This window comes from Mixophyes fleayi, chromosome 2 (assembly GCF_038048845.1).
Source record: "Mixophyes fleayi isolate aMixFle1 chromosome 2, aMixFle1.hap1, whole genome shotgun sequence".
Lineage (NCBI taxonomy): Eukaryota > Metazoa > Chordata > Amphibia > Anura > Limnodynastidae > Mixophyes > Mixophyes fleayi.
Genome location: NC_134403.1, coordinates 51186278 through 51205279, shown reverse-complemented (window position 1 = coordinate 51205279; position 19002 = coordinate 51186278). Strand labels below are relative to the sequence as shown.

General features: G+C 43.5%; 1 protein-coding gene across 1 annotated transcript in view; it reads right to left on the bottom strand.

The window, feature by feature from the left end:
- The window catches only part of LOC142139805 (cilia- and flagella-associated protein 337-like), a 124668-nt gene that overhangs the window by 58362 nt on the left and 47304 nt on the right, over positions 1-19002 (bottom strand). The window contains exons 11-13 of the mRNA XM_075197675.1: positions 17159-17279; positions 6221-6290; positions 734-977 (exon numbers count right to left, since the gene is read on the bottom strand). Coding sequence (XP_075053776.1) covers positions 734-977; positions 6221-6290; positions 17159-17279 — 435 coding nt within the window. The remainder of the gene's footprint in view (positions 1-733; positions 978-6220; positions 6291-17158; positions 17280-19002) is intronic.

Here is a 19002-nt window from a genome sequence, read left to right as displayed (position 1 = left end):
TCGCAAAGTTTAGTTTTTTTGTTTTGTTTTGTTTTTTTACAGGAGTCCTGCCTCAGGCCCCCTTGCCTGCTGGGCCCCCGCCCATTGTGCCCAGGCGGAAAGACGACCCTGCCTACACCTAGGGTGCCACTACACCCAATGGACAAATAGTGTGGACACCTTAGGGCCTGAGTCATTAAGGAGAGCAAAGAATTAAAAAGGAGCAACTTTGCACCTGGGCAAAACCATGTTGCATTGGAGGGGGAGGTAAATTTAAAATGTGGGGACAGATTTATAGTTGGGATAGGGCATGTCCTAGATCAACTTTAAGTTTCAGTGTAAAAATAAACATATCAAATATTTGTGTGCTATATGAAAAGCAGCCAACATTTAACTTATGTGCAAAATAATAAACTAATTTGCACCCCTTGTATTGTAACATGGTTTGTCCCGGAGAACATTTACTCCTTTTTATGCCTTACTTTCTTTAATGACTCCGGCCATAAGAGCATAAATAAGTCACTTCTATTGGAAAAAGTCAAATCCAATGAGGACACATTTCCAAGGATTCTAAATCACTGGATCGTTTCCAAATCCGTCTCTGCTTTTCCAATATATTTGGTGAGGATGACCTGGACTTTTCTGGAGACAATTAGCTGTGTTAAAAAAATCAGGCAGCAGGAAAATGACTAACAATAGTGTGCATATAATCTTGTTACCAATATGGTGGATAATAAAGTAAAGGTAATCTTACAGAGGTACATAAAGATTCCACATTCGAATGATGCGATCCATCCCCCCGGTCACAACAAGACTGTTCTTCTTACAGAAAGCAAACGTCTTCACCCCTTTATACACATGGAACACAGTCTGATCTCCCCTCGCTCTCATTTGTGGTGGTCCAAATATGACCTTCCCTCGTCGCCCCTTCATATCTTTCATGTGATCCTTTATGTCCTTCATCTGCTGTTCTACATTTGTTGTCCCCACAGTACAACCTAAACAATAACAAATGTCATATTACTGACATGCACGACTTTATGCAATTAGAAATAAAGTGAGCACATTGTAAATCAAGAAATTGGTTTTAATAAATCTATGGTGTGGAAACTAAAAGAACATCCACACTAATTTGCTTTTACTTGAGATGGAGCACACTAAAATACAAGAAGTACATAGATCACGTTCCCAAAGAGCTTTCAGTTAGTCTAAAAGAAGAGTTGGAAGAAATATAGAAACAAAGGGCCTGATTCATTAAGGAAAGTACACCTTTTTTTTTTACTCAAGTTTTCTCCTGGACCAAACCATGTTAAAATGCAAGGGGTGCATATTAATTTATTGTTTTGCACATAAGGAAAATAATGGATTTTTTTCCTAGATCAACTTTAAATTTGAGTGTACAAATAAGCTATCAGCTATTTGTGTGCTACATGTAAAAACGGCCAGTATTTTACTTATGTACAAAATAATAAACTAATTTGCACCCCTTGCTTTGTAACATGATTTTGTCCAGACTTGAGTAAGAAAACTTACTGAATTTTTGCTTAAATTTCCTTAATGAATCAGGCCCAAAGACAGTATATAGGGTATTTATATTGCCATGCAGCTGGTACCATATATAATAGTGAATATCTGATAGCAGGTTTACCTCACTGATTTTGTTTCAAAATATTGCCTTGTGTTGTCTAAGCAGCTGTCTATATAAAACATTTTTAGGTGTGGCTCTTTAGCCCTTGCTAGATGTAAGTCTCTATACCTGGGAGTTGAGTGCATCTGAACTGCATTTTAATGGTATTTGAAGTATATAGGTCAGGGTAGGACCTGCATACACTGAGGTGTCCTTGACGCTGGGATGCAGGCTTAAATATTTTGACCAAAATATGAACCAATATGTCATGTTTTCATCTTGTGAGCTGCACATACATATGCAGTGTTACAAACAAGTGTTCCTCTCACGCCGCTCCTCCTCTGCTTCCCCTCTCTGTCTTTCCTTACACTGGCTCCCTTCCTCTACAGAATCCTTTTCAAACTCCTCACCACCACTTACAAGGCTCTCTCTCAGTCTACTGCCCCTTACATCTCTAACCTCCTCTCCATTCCCACTCCCGCCCGCTTCCTGCGCTCAGCTAATGATCGCCGCCTCTTCTCCACTCTGATCACCTCTTCCCACTCTAGAATCCAAGACTTTTCCCGTGCTGCCCCCCTTCACTGGAACAACCTCCCTCGCTCCATTCGTCTCTCACCCAATCTGTGATCCTTCAAGCGGGCTCTTAAAACTCACCTGTTCCTTAAGGCCTACCAACCATCCACTTAACCTCTCACCTCTTCTGGTTCTCCCCTGCCCCCTTTCTCTCTCCCCGTTGCTTCACTGGCTCCCTTATGTACCTGATTCTGTTTACCCTCCCTTAGGATGTAAGCTCGTATGGGCAGGGCCCATCTTTCCTTCTGTCTCCATACCTGTTCTTCCACTCCGTCTCTACTGTATCTGCCTGCCTGGAGTTTCTGAAGTACTGGTACTTTGTGTTTATTGTTCTGTACTGTCTTACCCTGTATAGTCTACTGTTTGTACCATGTACGGTGCTGCGGAAACCTTGTGGCGCCTTACAAATAAACGATAATAATAATAATAATAATAAAACAACCCTGACAACTCTCTTGTTGTTATATAAAAAAAAATCCTACATAATACACAATTTAATGCATATGCAAAGTTGGACATATCTCAAGACGCGTGCAGGTCTGCTTCAGTAGCACATTCGCCAGGTATACGTCAGGCAATCATCCGATACACTTACACTCAAGCTCCAGGCTTCCACACTGAAATAGGCCCATCAAGATCAGCTCCTAATATACTTTTTAAGTTAGATTGGTTTAACATTTTAGTTGACCAGAAGAGCCTTTCTCAGATGGGTCTGATATATATGACTTATAACTTATATATCTGCCGGTTGGATGGTTTCACTTACAGTGAATCCCCAGCAGCACCATCAGGGAGGGACCGCTTACAGCCTCCCTGAATGTGACGGTGACAACGCCCAGGGGCAAGTTGGCATGGGAGTCCCTCCCTTCGCTGTGGGCTGTCACCTCTCATCCCCACTTTCCCAATTTCTGCTCCTACCTTCTCCACCTCTAGGCACAGGCAGCAGATTACCTCAAGAACAGCATATTCTGCCCACTAGTCCAATTTTAAGGGACTGTTCCATGCAGACAGGACTTAACCCCAGTTATCACTGCGAATCCAACAATTTCAATCCAGATTGGCCTCATGCGTTTTTGCACGAATACGGCTAAAGCGGCTATATATCTTATTTGTACTTCATTTTATAATATAATTTGACTCAAAAAAGGACTTACTGTGAAAGTCTGATCTCTGCCAAAGCTAATTTTGTAAGATTATTACTGTCGCAGGCATTGCATACGCTGTTAAGATGAAGAGTGACCCCCATATTTTATTTTGCTTGTTTTTCTATTTTGTTCTGTAAATAATGTATTATTCTGTCATGAGCAGGGGCGGATTGGGAACTTAAAGTGGCCCTGGAAAAAATTATTGAAGTGGCCTCATGTCAGCGGGACCAAAATAACTGTAGGTGGGGCCAACACAAAAGTAGGCGGGATTTAGAACTACAGGAATTTGGTTGTAGTAACATTTAGGAAAACCTAGATGAGATGATTTTACACACAGTGGGTCATCTCTAAAGCCATGCAGGGCAAATGTATAGTATACTATAGGCAGCCCCCTCTTAGTATAGTATAGTATAGGTAGCCCCCCAATAGTATAGTATAGGTAGCCCCCCTTAGTATAGTATAATATAGATTGCCCCCCTTAGTATAGTATAGTATAGTATAGTATAGGTAGCCCTCCTTAGTATAGTATAGTATAGTATAGTATAGTATAGTATAGTATAGGTAGCCCTCCTTAGTATAGTATAGTATAGTATAGTATAGTATAGTATAGGTAGCCCTCCTTAGTATAGTATAGTATAGTATAGGTAGCCCCCCTTAGTATAGTATAGTATAGTATAGTATAGTATAGGTAGCCCCCCTTAGTATAGTATAGTATAGATTGCCCCCCTTAGTATAGTATAGTATAGTATAGGTAGCCCTCCTTAGTATAGTATAGTATAGTATAGTATAGTATAGTATAGTATAGGTAGCCCTCCTTAGTATAGTATAGTATAGTATAGGTAGCCCTCCTTAGTATAGCATAGTATAGTATAGTATAGTATAGGTAGCCCTCCTTAGTATAGTATAGTATAGTATAGTATAGGTAGCCCCCCTTAGTATAGTATAGTATAGATTGCCCCCCTTAGTATAGTATAGTATAGTATAGTATAGGTAGCCCTCCTTAGTATAGTATAGTATAGGTAACCCACCTTAGTATAGTATAGTATAGTATAGTATAGGTAGCCCCCCTTAGTATAGTATAGTATAGATTGCCCACCTTAGTATAGTATAGTATAGTATAGTATAGTATAGTATAGGTAGCCCTCCTTAGTATAGTATAGTATAGTATAGTATAGTATAGTATAGGTAGCCCTCCTTAGTATAGTATAGTATAGTATAGGTAGCCCCCCTTAGTATAGTATAGTATAGTATAGTATAGTATAGTATAGTATAGTATAGGTAGCCCTCCTTAGTATAGTATAGTATAGTATAGTATAGTATAGGTAGCCCCCCTTAGTATAGCATAGTATAGTATAGTATAGTATAGGTAGCCCTCCTTAGTATAGTATAGTATAGTATAGTATAGGTAGCCCCCCTTAGTATAGCATAGTATAGTATAGTATAGGTAGCCCTCCTTAGTATAGTATAGTATAGTATAGTATAGGTAGCCCTCCTTAGTATAGTATAGTATAGTATAGGTAGCCCCCCTTAGTATAGTATAGTATAGATTGCCCCCCTTAGTATAGTATAGTATAGCATAGTATAGTATAGTATAGTATAGGTAGCCCCCCTTAGTATAGCATAGTATAGTATAGTATAGTATAGGTAGCCCTCCTTAGTATAGTATAGTATAGGTAACCCACCTTAGTATAGTATAGGCAGCCCCCCTTAGTATAGTATAGGCAGCACCCCTTAGTATAGTATAGGCAGCCACCTCTTAGTATAGTATAGGTAGCCCCCCTTAGTATAGCATAGTATAGGTAGTCCCCCTTAGTATAGTATAGTACCCCCCCTTAGTATAGTATAGTATACTAAGCCCCCCTCACTTACCTTCAGTTTCTCTGAGCAGCGTCTCTTCTCACATCAGGCAGACAGGAAGTGAAGTCACCGAACAGCACCATGGGAGCCTAGCAATTGGCTGCCTGTTGCTGCCCACTGAACACCAATATTTTAGATTGCTTTCCTATACGTGCCTCCCCCCGCCGCATCCAAACGCGCCCCCCCCCCCCCCCCAGGAAAATCTGAGGTGGCCTCCAGGTGGCCTCGTTAGGCCATCGGCCTACCGGGAAACTTCCCTGTAAGGTCTATGGTCAATCCGCCCCTGGTCATGAGGGATAGTTTGGACATATTTTCTACTCTTCACTTTCCTTACATGTTGTTGGAACCAGTTAGTGGTCCTCGTTCCATATAAGGGGAGACAAGAGGGAGATGTACTTGGTTAGAAGAAGGCGTGGCTATCCCTTCATGGTGCAGGCCACTCACACACATAACTGTCCCCCTCCAGTGGGACATAACTTCTCACAATAGGCCCTTCAGAATTTCCAGCTCCAGGTCCATGTGGCCTGTAATCTGGCCCTGCATATAGGTCAGGATTCTACTGGCTTTGGTTAGATTTTCCAGTTAGTCTATGGAGCCTTTGTAGAAGATGAATGAAATTGCAATAACATTTTGCAGAAATCAAATTACGTAACAGAACAAGTCAATCGCAGTGGTGCAAAGTTCCAGTGATAAAATCTTCAAGTTCCGCTTTTGCTTAGTTGTTCCATGGAATGAGCCACCCTGCACTGCATTTGCTTTACGCTGAATTTATAGTATATAAATATAGCTGGGCTGACAACAGTGTCAATTAATTCTGCTCTGTGGTAGGGTTGGGGAAAGTAATGGAGAAGTGCTGACGCAGGAAAAATTATAGTGGAAGACTTACGATCAGATAACACCAGGGAAAGGTGCGAAATTCCGCAGACAGAGACGACATGAGACAAATATTCCATTTAACAGTTTTAAAAATGTCACTTAACAAAAACCTTATTTGTAATTTACATAATGTACAGCAATGAAAGTCCTACTAAGAAAATACCTATTACTAAAGCCGTAGATTCATCATTGGAAGCCGAAATAACAGCTTTAATAGAATCGTAGTATTTCATCTGAAAGAAACAGATATATATTTAACAACCAATTTTGCACATTTGAAGTTAGAGAAATTAAACCGGAAAAATGAACACACTTATAAATTCCAAGTAAGAGGCATTTATTATTATTATTATCGTTTATCTGTAGGGTGCCACAAGGTTTCCGCAGCGCCGCACACAGTACAGACAGTAGACTATACAGTAGACCATACAGGGTAGAACAGTACAGAACAATAAACACACAGTACCAGTGTCATGTGCAAGCTAATGTTTAGGCATAAATCTGCAAATATATGTTTGTGTATTACTTCCTAGAAATAGTGTGACCTGGTGCTCTTTGAAGCTGTTAGATCAATGGGTTTTGTGGATGTTAAACCACCCAGGGGGGCTGGTAGATAAGGATAGCACCTTATACCATTTATGGCAGGATGGCAAATGTGAATGCCTTTGAGGAGATCTCTTGCAAGACAATGAAATCTCACACATGTTTGGGAGGCCCCAGACAGGCCGACTGCAGAGACTGGGTTGTATGTTAATGACAGATTCAAGCTGAATAAGGGCACAGGAAAAGATCATATCATTTTCTCCAATATCATACATACCAGAGGCATGTGTGGTATGCAGATGAAGGGAAACTTAGGACCTGTTGTGTGAAGGTAAAATCATGTTCGTAAACCATACTGTTGAAAAGTTAGGACGGTGTAAAGAAAACTTGACTTAGAGGTATTCAAACAGCAAAGTCATAAGACCCTAATTTGCATTCTCCCCTCCTGTTGGTTCTGACCTCACAGGGAAGGGGGCTGGGGGGCCCTGTAGCTTGACTTTAAAACTGTATTGAAAATGTAACCCTGGGTTCTTCTTCTGAGGGAGTTTAATTGAAGAGGTTCCATTTTTTCCTGCTCCTCCCGGCACCACAAACTTGATTCTAAGTGAGGTATTAATTCTGTGTTTTATCCTTTTTATTTTATAAGAAACAATTGCACTCTATTTGTATGTCATTTTATTATCTTTTTATCTTAAGCATTGTGGATGTATTTTCCATATTAAATTACACTTAATAAGTTCTAGTCTCTGTGTTCTTATGAATTCACGCGACAGTTTGGTCCAGACGCTACCTAATTGAAACTGTGCAAACCTTGTGGTTTAAGTGAACTCTGATTAAAGTAAATTGTGTTGGATTAATGCTAGGGAGAACCGAAGGCTTCCTAAATAAGAGTGTCAGCTCTTATCCGAAAAAACCTTGGTGGTGGTAATTAGTATCGCAAAGCTAGTGTGTGGCATAGATAGGGAAGGATTTAATCATTTTAGACAGACCAGGTGGTTGTCTTTGTGGTTGACCCTGTGTCACATATGCGTCACGCAGACTCAGGTGAGTGCTGTTCGTGACAAATTGGTGGCAAGCTTGTGGGATATATTTTTAATTTTTTAAAAACTTAAGTGAATTAGGGTGTGTGATCCCTGAGAGAGGAAATACAGACTAATTCACCAGAGACTGAACTCAATGCTTAAAACATTATAAGACATACAGCAATTGTTTCTTTCCCTCCCCTTCTCTTTTTTTTCTTATCTTTTTTTATTTGGCATTAAGCGGAGGAGATGGCTGCTGCATATAAACGCTTGACAAAGGAGGCGCTGATTTCAGACTGTGAGGATGGAGGAATTCCCACCAGTGGCAAAAGCAAGGAGCAATTGATTGAAGCTCTTGTGCAGAGGGATCAGCAACTCACAGTTGTGTCCGAGGAAGAGCATAGCCAGAACTCAGAAGCGGACCTGACTGTGGATATTCCTCAAAACCAGGGACTGTTAATTTCGGATGATTCTAATGGTTCATGTGTGGACACTGCTATGGACGTTTATATGCAAACCGCCCTGAAATATTTGGGCCCAGCGGACATTACAACTAAAATGCAACTCATACAGCAGTTCCAGGAGAAGGAAGCTGCTGACCGTCAGGAGAGAGAGAGACACGCTGCTATGGAGGCAGCAGAGAGGCGCGCTGCTATGGAGGCAGCAGAGAGGCGCGCTGCTATGGAGGCAGCAGAGAGGCACGCTGCTATGGAGGCAGCAGAGAGGCGCGCTGCTATGGAGGCAGCGGAGCGCCAAGCAGAAAGAGAATCTGCCGAGCGAGAGGCAGATAGGAGATATGAGCTGGAGCTTGCCAAGCTCAAACGCCAGTCAGAAGCGAAAGACACTGGTATTAGCAGACCCCGTCCTGAGAATTTCCCTGTATTGGAAAAAGACGGGGATGTAGATGCTTTTTTGCGAGGATTTAAAAAGACTTGCCGACAGTATGGACTGGCCAAAGATCAGTGGGCACAATATTTAACCCCTGGTTTGCGAGGTAAAGCATTAGAGGCCTTTGCAGATCTTCCACCTGAGATGGACGGAAATTATGAGGCAATCAAAAGTGCCCTGTTGCAACGTTTTAACATCACCCCAGAGGCGCATAGGCAGAAATTCAGAGATTTAAAACGCAGTGCCTCTGACACATATTCAGGACTGGTGGCCCAGCTGTGTGCTTCCTTCAAACAGTGGGTTGGAGGGCTACAGATCACCACCTTTGATGCTCTGCAAGATTTGATGATCCAGGAGCAGTTTCTGACTTTGTGCCCAGCTGATGTGAAGGAATGGGTAGTGGATCGGGACCCTGCATCATCTGCGGAAGCAGCTAGACTGGCTGACAAGTATACTGTCACCCGGGCCCCTGCAGCTAAAAGAGGAACTTTGTGCCAGGACAGTCTGCCTGGAAAGGGGGACGGCCAGGAGGATCAACGCCACCCCCCTCAACGCCATCACCCACTGTTTCTTCATCTTTTGGGAGAGTTGGGGCAAAGCCTGCTGTGGGAGACACCCGCAGGTGTTTTGTGTGCAACCAGGTGGGGCACATTAGTACCGCTTGTCCAGAGAAGAAGACCAGTTCACCCTCCGCTGGGGGGGTACCTTCCCTGCAATCTTCACCAGCTGTCCTCTGTGTTGCGGGACCAGAAGGGGGCCGGAAGGACAACCTACAAACAGTCACTGTGGGTGGCAAGGTAACTGTGGGGTTAAGAGACACTGGTGCGGATGTTACGTTAGTTCATTCAGAACTGGTAGGGTTAGAGGACTTCATTCCAGGAAAATGTATTTCTGTGAAAGGGGTTGGTGGAATTCACCTAACTGTACCTGTAGCCAAAGTTTACCTTGATTGGGGTGCTGGAAGAGGTATAAGGGATGTCGGGGTCTCAGATAATATGCCTATAGATGTGTTACTGGGGACAGATTTAGGAAGAATGTTGTCTCAGTATGTCTGTAATGACGATGTCCATGCCACCCCTGTTACTGTGTCAGAATCAACTGAAAGTACCAAAGTTTGTTCCCAGGTAGCAGGAGGTGACAAGGAAAAGGTCTGTTCAATTGCACCTGAAATGTGTAAACCAGGATGTGACAGGGACAGGGAATGTCTTATTATATCTGATGTAGGTAATGATGCTAATGTCACTGTGTTAGAATCAGCTGAGAATACCAACGTTTGTTCCCAGGCAGCAGGATGTGACAGGGAACGGAAATGCCATATTATACCTGAAGTGTGTAATGATTTTAGTGCCGCCCATGTTACAGTACCAGAACCTGCTGAGAGTAACCACGTTTTTTCCCAGGCACCAGGAGGTGACAAGGAAAGAGAATGTATTATTGTACCTAATGCGAATAATGAGGATAATGCCAATAACAGTATTGTGTTAGAATCTAAACCTGTTTTTACACTGACATCTTGTCATGGGATGGGGACAGCGGATACTGTGATTGCAGATATGGGCATTAATACTGGTATAGATAATGTGCTTTCTAGAAAAGGGACAGATGACCATGTGATTAATTCTGTTGTGCTAGAGAAAGACAATGTTTCTACCCAGGTAATATGCTCAGAAGATGTTGTACAAGGTAACTGGCAGGGAGGGCAGAGGGAAGATGTATATTCTGTGCCTGAATCAGCTGCACACAGAGCGGGTGAGCATGTGGGGGAGACACATAGTCCTGACCAACGGGAAGTAGCGAGGGACAGCAATCCTTACATTGCTGCTGGGACCTGTAGTTCGAATGTTCACCACTTAGATCTACATCTGAGTTCTGACCATTCCTCTGAGTTGCCTATAGAGACAGGGGAGTCAGTTGCTAGCCCACACTCACTTATCCAGCTATCTAATGGCTTAGAGGAAATAGATGAGGGACCCAAACTCCCTGTTACACTACACCCCCAGATAGATGAGTCTAAGGGGGAGCGGAGTGTCCTGTTCCTTAGACCCTCAGATCAGAATCACATAGTGTATCCCACAGACGGGGAATTGTGTAACGGGGAAGCAGGGCAGAGTGGACGTAGGTATTCCGCTGTGCCAGGATTGAAGGGTTCCCATTTACAGGAGTTCTTGTGGGAGGGAGATGTTCTCTCAAGCAGCACCCACAAAGACACACAGTCAGTGAAAGGTGCAGAGAGCGTAGGTAAGAATGCAGAGGTTTGCCCACAGCTATTGCAGGACCAGAAGTTCCAGCTGTCTGAGATAGTTAAGCCCTTCTTAACCCCTCCCCCCAGAGAACCTATTGAGGCCCAGCTATCAGCTATTCCATTTGAACCTGGTGGGATCTGTGGGAGATGGCTTGGGCTATGACCTGTCAGTCAATTCCCATGCCATCTCTTAAAAAGGGAAGGTGTCATGTGCAAGCTAATGTTTAGGCATAAATCTGCAAATATATGTTTGTGTATTACTTCCTAGAAATAGTGTGACCTGGTGCTCTTTGAAGCTGTTAGATCAATGGGTTTTGTGGATGTTAAACCACCCAGGGGGGCTGGTAGATAAGGATAGCACCTTATACCATTTATGGCAGGATGGCAAATGTGAATGCCTTTGAGGAGATCTCTTGCAAGACAATGAAATCTCACACATGTTTGGGAGGCCCCAGACAGGCCGACTGCAGAGACTGGGTTGTATGTTAATGACAGATTCAAGCTGAATAAGGGCACAGGAAAAGATCATATCATTTTCTCCAATATCATACATACCAGAGGCATGTGTGGTATGCAGATGAAGGGAAACTTAGGACCTGTTGTGTGAAGGTAAAATCATGTTCGTAAACCATACTGTTGAAAAGTTAGGACGGTGTAAAGAAAACTTGACTTAGAGGTATTCAAACAGCAAAGTCATAAGACCCTAATTTGCATTCTCCCCTCCTGTTGGTTCTGACCTCACAGGGAAGGGGGCTGGGGGGCCCTGTAGCTTGACTTTAAAACTGTATTGAAAATGTAACCCTGGGTTCTTCTTCTGAGGGAGTTTAATTGAAGAGGTTCCATTTTTTCCTGCTCCTCCCGGCACCACAAACTTGATTCTAAGTGAGGTATCAATTCTGTGTTTTATCCTTTTTATTTTATAAGAAACAATTGCACTCTATTTGTATGTCATTTTATTATCTTTTTATCTTAAGCATTGTGGATGTATTTTCCATATTAAATTACACTTAATAAGTTCTAGTCTCTGTGTTCTTATGAATTCACGCGACAGTTTGGTCCAGACGCTACCTAATTGAAACTGTGCAAACCTTGTGGTTTAAGTGAACTCTGATTAAAGTAAATTGTGTTGGATTAATGCTAGGGAGAACCGAAGGCTTCCTAAATAAGAGTGTCAGCTCTTATCCGAAAAAACCTTGGTGGTGGTAATTAGTATCGCAAAGCTAGTGTGTGGCATAGATAGGGAAGGATTTAATCATTTTAGACAGACCAGGTGGTTGTCTTTGTGGTTGACCCTGTGTCACATATGCGTCACGCAGACTCAGGTGAGTGCTGTTCGTGACAACCAGTACTTCAGAAACTCCGGGAGGGCAGATACAGTAGAGACGGAGCAGAAGAACAGGTATGGAGACTAGAGGGAAGAGGGCCCTGCTCATTCAAGCTTACATCCTAAGGGAGGGTAAACAAAGTCAGGCACAAAAGGGAACCAGTAAAATCAAAGGGGAGAGAGATGAGGGGTTAAGGGAGGATGGGCAGAAGAGATGAGAGGTTAAATGGATGGTTGGTAGGCCTTGAGGAACAAGTGAGTTTTAAGTGCCCGTTTGAAGGAGCACAGATTGGGAAAGAGACGGATGGAACGAGGGAGGTCGTTCCTGTGAAGGGGGGCAGCACGGGAGAAGTCTTGGATTCGAGAGTGGGAAGAGGTGATCAGTGTGGAGGAGAGGCGGCTATCATTGGCTGAGCGCAGGGAGCGGACAGAAATGTGAATAGAGAGGAGGTTAGAGATATAAGGGGCAGTAGACTGGGAGAGAGCCTTGTAAGTGGTAGTAAGGAGTTTAAAAAGGATTCTGTAGGGGAAGGGGAGCCAGTGTAAGGCGAGACAGAGTGGAGAGGCGGAGGAGGAGCGGCGTGAGAGGAAGATGAGTCTTGCAGCCGCATTGAGTATAGAGCGGAGGGGGGCAAGGTGGGAGTGGGGGAGGCCAGTAAGGAGAAGGTTGCAGTAATCGAGGCGGGAGATGATGAGAGCATGGATGATGGTTTTGGTGGCATCCTGAGAGAGAAAGGGACGGAAGCGGGCAATGTTACGGAGATGGAAGCGACAGGCTTGGGCGAGGGATTGAATGTGGGGGGCAAAAGAGAGAGAGGATTCAAGAGTGACACCCAGGCAGCGGAGTTGGGTGACAGAGGAGATAGTGGAGTTATTGACAACGATAGAGAGGTCGTGGTGGGATTGGAGTCTGGGCGGAGGAAAGACAATAAGTTCAGTTTTTGAGATGTTAATTTTAAGAAAGCATGAGGACATCCAGGAAGAGATAGCTGAGAGGCAGTCAGTCACACGAGAGAGGAGGGAGGAGGAAAGATCAGGAGAAGAGATGTAGAGCTGAATGTCATCAGCGTAAAGGTGATACTGAAGACCAAACGAGGAGATGAGAGCACCAAGGGAGGAAGTATAGAGCGAGAAGAGTAGAGGGCCGAGAACAGAGCCCTGGGGGACTCCTACAGGGAGAGGGGAGGGGGTGGAGGAAGAGCCAGACGTGGATACAGAGAAGGAGCGGTTATCCAGGTATGAGGTCAACCAGGCATGGACAGAACCAGAGAGGCCAAGAGAAAGAAGAGTTTGCAGCAGGAGGGGGTGGTCCATGGTGTCAAAGGCCGCAGAGAGGTCGAGGAGAATGAGTATGGAGAAGTGACCTTTGGATTTGGCTGAAAGGAGGTCATTAGTGACTTTAGCCAGGGCAGTTTCGGTGGAGTGGAGGGGGCGGTAGCCAGATTGGAGTGGGTCAAGGAGGGAATTGTCAGAGAGGTGACAGGTGAGGCGGCTGCAGACAATCCGCTCAAGTAGTTTGGAGGCATAGGGGAGAAGAGAGATAGGGCGGTAGTTCGCAAGAGAGGTGGGGTCAAGGTTGGGTTTCTTGAGGATAGGGGAGATAAGAGCATGCTTGAATGAGAATGGGACTACGCCAGAGGAGAGTGATAGGTTGAATAGGTGTGTGAGGTAAGAGCAGGCAGTAGGAGAGAGAGAGCGAAGGAGGTGAGAGGGGATGGGATCAAGAGGACAGGTAGAGGGTGGAGACGAAAGAATAAGGGAGCGAACTTCTTCACCTGATGTAGGGGTGAAGGAGCACCACAGCTGGTTAATGGGGGGAGGTGAAGCAATGAGGGTGGTGGGAGAGAGAAAGGAGGAGGAGATGTTCTGTCTAATGGCTTCAATTTTGAAAGAGAAAAAGGTAGCGAAGTCAGAGGCAGAGAGGGAAGGCGGGACAGTGGGAGGGGGGGGAGAGGAGGGAGTTGAATGTGGCGAAGAGGCGGCGGGGATTGGAGGACTGAGAAGAGATAAGGGACTTAAAGAAGGATTGTTTAGCGAGGGACAGTGCAGAGCAGAAAGAGGAGAGGTTAAATTTAAAGTGAAGGAAGTCCGCCAGGGAACGAGATTTCCTCCAGAGGCGTTCGGCATTTATTTATATTCCTGTCTGTGAAAATGATCAATGGGTAATTTTCAGATAAAATGCATTTTCTATTATTGACAATTTTTAAAAAGTGTGATATGTCAAGCAAATGGAAACTGGGCTGTTGTGTACACTGCTGCTAAAACAGCAGTTTATTTATCCAAGAGCCTCATGGAATGTGGGCCAGACGTTCACAGAAGTGTGGCAGCATGCGGCAGCAATTTCTCAAGACATTCAAGAAAAGGCATGTATTCTTTTGAGAGCGACACAATAGCTAAGTGGTTAGCACTTCTACCTCACAGCACTGGGGTCATGAGTTCAATTCCCGACCATGGCCTCTTTGAGTTGGTTTCCACCAGGTGCTCCAGTTTCCTTCCACACTCCAAAAACATACTAGTAGGTTAATTGGCTGCTATCAATATTGACCCTAGTCTCTCTCTGTCTGTCTGTCTGTCTGTGTGTGTTAGGGAATTTAGACTGTAAGCTCCAATGGGGCAGGAACTGATGTGAGTGAGTTCTCTGTACAGCGCTGCGGAATCAGTGGCGCTATATAAATAACTGATGATGATATTATTTCCCCCCCCTCGTTCTTTTGGGACTTTATATTCCACATATGTATTGGACGTATCCTGCATCGTATTGTCTCTGTCAAAGCAGTGCGCATCTAGAGCTGAATTCAACAAGAGACGTTTCTTCTCCTAGGTGAACACAGACGTGTGATTGCCCAAATGATGTTCATATTTACAAAAGATTTGTATGTCTTAATGAATCAGGCCCATAATACAAGACATGAAACATTATCACTCATTCATACTAAAGCTGTATTTTTTTTATTTATTTGAAATATCAAATCCTTTAAATATAAAGAGACTGGGAAAGTAAGAGTAAATTGTGTGAGTTGAAAGAGGAGGACATGTGCAAATTTAGTTTTAGCACGCTAAGTGGTTAGCACTTCTGCCTTACAGCACTGGGGTCATGAGTTCAATTCCCGACCATGGCCTTATCTGTGAGGAGTTTGTATGTTCTCCCCATGTTTGCGTGGGTTTCCTCCGAGTGCTCCGGTTTCCTCCCACACTCCAAAAAACATATTGGTAGGTTAATTGGCTGCTAACAAACTGACCCCAGTCTGTGTATCTGTCTGTCTCTGTGTGTATCCATGTGCGTGTGTTAGGGAATGTAGACTGTAAGCCCCAATGGGGCAGGGACTGATGTGAGTGAGTTCTCTGTACAGCGCTGCAGAATTAGTGGCACTATATAAATAAATGGTAATAATAATAATAATAATAATAATAATAATATACTGACAGTTTTAGGAGTCTTAGGGTGAGACGCACCCTTTGTGTTTGTCTGATACTGTGGTTCTATTTTTTCTAAGGAAATTACTTACTGCGCGGTGAGCATTGTCAGTAAGGAAGGATATCACTGCTGTTCTTATGCTGCTATTTAATACATATTCAGAAGCAGAGTACATACAATTCATCAGTATGGAACCAGAGAGGGCAAAACATCTAGACATGAGTATCTCAGAAATGTAGCAGTTTATAATCACAACTCAATAATCATAAGGTTATTTTGCATAGAAATGTATAGCTAATTGTTTTGTTACTAATATGTGAAGGTTTAAGACGAAATTGAGTTTTAAAAAGTGTGTGTCTGATGGCAAACCATCATTTACCTTCTATGCCCCATCTATACATTCAGTAACATCTTTCAACCTCTGCATTACTTATCAGATGCTCTCCCATACAGTGTAACAGGAGGCCCCTTATGTCTATCATTCCAGTGTGCAGCATTCCATGATCCAGAGTAGTATAGTGACTGTGTACTACAGCCCAGTAGTGATAGATCGATTGGTAACACCGGGTCATTATACTCTATCAGCATGCCATGATACAGTAGTATAGTGACTGTGTACTACAGCCCAGTAGTGATAGATCGATTGGTAACACCGGGTCATTATACTCTATCAGCATGCCATGATCCAGTAGTATAGTGACTGCGTACTACAGCCCAGTAGTGATAGAGCAAGTGGTAACACCGGGTGATTACACTCTATCAGCATGCCATGATACAGAGTAGTATAGTGACTGTGTACTACAGCCCAGTAGTGATAGAGCAAGTGGTAACACCGGGTCATTATACTCTATCAGCATGCCATGATACAGTAGTATAGTGACTGCATACTACAGCCCAGTAGTGATAGAGCAAGTGGTAACACCGGGACATTACACTCTATCAGCATGCCATGATACAGTAGTATAGTGACTGCGTACTACAGCCCAGTAGTGATAGAGCAAGTGGTAACACCGGGTGATTACACTCTATCAGCATGCCATGATACAGTAGTATAGTGACTGTGTACTACAGCCCAGTAGTGATAGAGCAAGTGGTAACACCGGGTGATTACAATCTATCAGCATGCCATGATACAGAGTAGTATAGTGACTGCGTACTACAGCCAGTAGTGATAGATCGATTGGTAACACCGGGTGATTACACTCTATCAGCATGCCATGATACAGAGTAGTATAGTGACTGCGTACTACAGCCCAGTAGTGATAGATCGAGTGGTAACACTGGGTCATTACACTCTATCAGCATGCCATGATACAGTAATATAGTGACTGCGTACTACAGCCCAGTAGTGATAGATCGATTGGTAACACCGGGTCATTATACTCTATCAGCATGCCATGATACAGTAATATAGTGACTGCGTACTACAGCCCAGTAGTGATAGATCGAGTGGTAACACCAGATAGTTACACTCTATCAGCATGCCATGCTGCACCCTATAAATAACAGGCATCTGGGCAGATGCAACAGCTTCTAGCCTAAATGTGTAAGATGTCTACATGTATGTATGTATGTATGTATGTATAAAATGTCTGTGTATGACATGCGCTTATATGTTAATGAATGTCACTCTAAGTGCGTGTATGGATGATCATGTGTGCACTTACCTGTGTTACCCAATCTCCATGCACTTTCCAGCGAATTAAAGTTACATGAGGAGAGAGAACAGCACTGTCTATACCAATGGTTGGCATGATATCATCTGGTCTGGGCATCTTCTTCCACATTCTAAAAATGAAATGTTTATGTTATTACATTAAACAATAAACCAGCTGCAAGTATTGGGTTTAATCCCTGACATCACCTTTCAAACTGAACTTGTCTTTAAGTGAACCCATCATCTACCATAGTGGAGGCAGCCGGTGGAAGTCTTTATACCGGTGCTTGGAATGCCGACACCCGGTATAATGACCAAATAATTCCAATAGCAGTATTTCCGATGTATAAAAAATACCTACTTACTATAATGAGGACACAGCAGATGACCAATAAAATTTTTCACGGCTGCTATACATTCCAAAATTCCGGCGCTTCAAACTGACGTTACTTCTAATGCAGGCACGGATGCTTTCCTTTTTAGAGCGACAATGCCAGGACCCGCTGCCTCGAGAAACTTATTCAAGGGTTAAGATTAGGGGTTAAGGGTTAGGGGTTAAGGTCCTGCCATTGCTGCTTTAAAAAACAAAACACTGTCTGCATTAGAACTAGAGATGCTCAGGCTCGGTTTTCTGAAAACCAAGCCACCCCAACTTAGGGGATCCAAGTAGGCTCACGAGCTGGCTCATTACTTTTGCGCGTCCTCGGATCTGAATCGAGGCAAAACGTCATCATTGCGTTGTCGGATCTCGCGGTTTTTGGATTCCATAAGTACCTCCCTCCCCAGGAAATCCAGTGTCATTGCTCACACAGAAACAGGGGTAGCAGTCTTCTTGTCACTCTCCAGTGACATTGCTTAGTGTTATTGCTCACACAGAAACAGGGGTAGCAGTGTTCTTGTCACTCTCCAGTGACATTGCTCAGTGCCATTGCTCACACAGAAACAGGGGTAGCAGTGTTCTTGTCACTCTCCAGTCTCCAGTGCCATTGCTCAGTGCCATTGCTCATACAGAAACAGGAGGGGTAGCAGTGCTCTTGTCACTCTCCAGTCTCCAGTGCCATTTCTCAGTGCCATTGCTCATACAGAAACAGGAGGGGTAGCAGTGTTCTTGTCACTTGACAAAAATTGACTGTAAATGATTGGAAATTAATGTTATTGAGGTTAATAATAATGTAGGGATAAAAAAAGAGCCAAATTATGTGATTTTAGCAAAAAAACAAAACAAAACCAAACACGAAGTTAATCCAGATCCAAAACCAAAACATGGGGGTAAGCGAACATCTCTAATTAGAACTGATGTCAATTTTAAGCGCTGCCATTTCCTACTATAGGAAAGTATAGCAGCCATGCAAAAGTGTTATCAGTGATCTGCTGTGTCTTCATTATAGTAAGTAGGCATTTATTTTATATATCGGAAATACTGCTATCAGAATTATTTGGTCGTTATACCAGGTGTCGGCTTTCCAAGCACCAGTATATTGAACCCAACCCGAGACAGCTACAAGATGGGCTGAACCAATATTCATGAGAGTCCAGCCTATCACTTTACTGGAAACCAGTGACATCGGTGAGGCATGAGGCACACACATTTCCTATATGACGTTACACTATAAATGTCCTATGACTGTCATTCTGCACTTGAGGATGTGATTTAATAATGACCATTTTATGGCACATATGCTGCTTCATACATCCCAACAGTCCTGATTTAGGCAGCACACACCCGATTTTAGGGGACTGTCCTGCCACCTGCAGATCAGGACATTTGGGCCGAGCCCAGGACAGTTGGCAGATGTGCGCCATTTTGTGGCATGTACCAGTGGCAGGTGGGATCGCCATTGAAAGGGTGTGTTT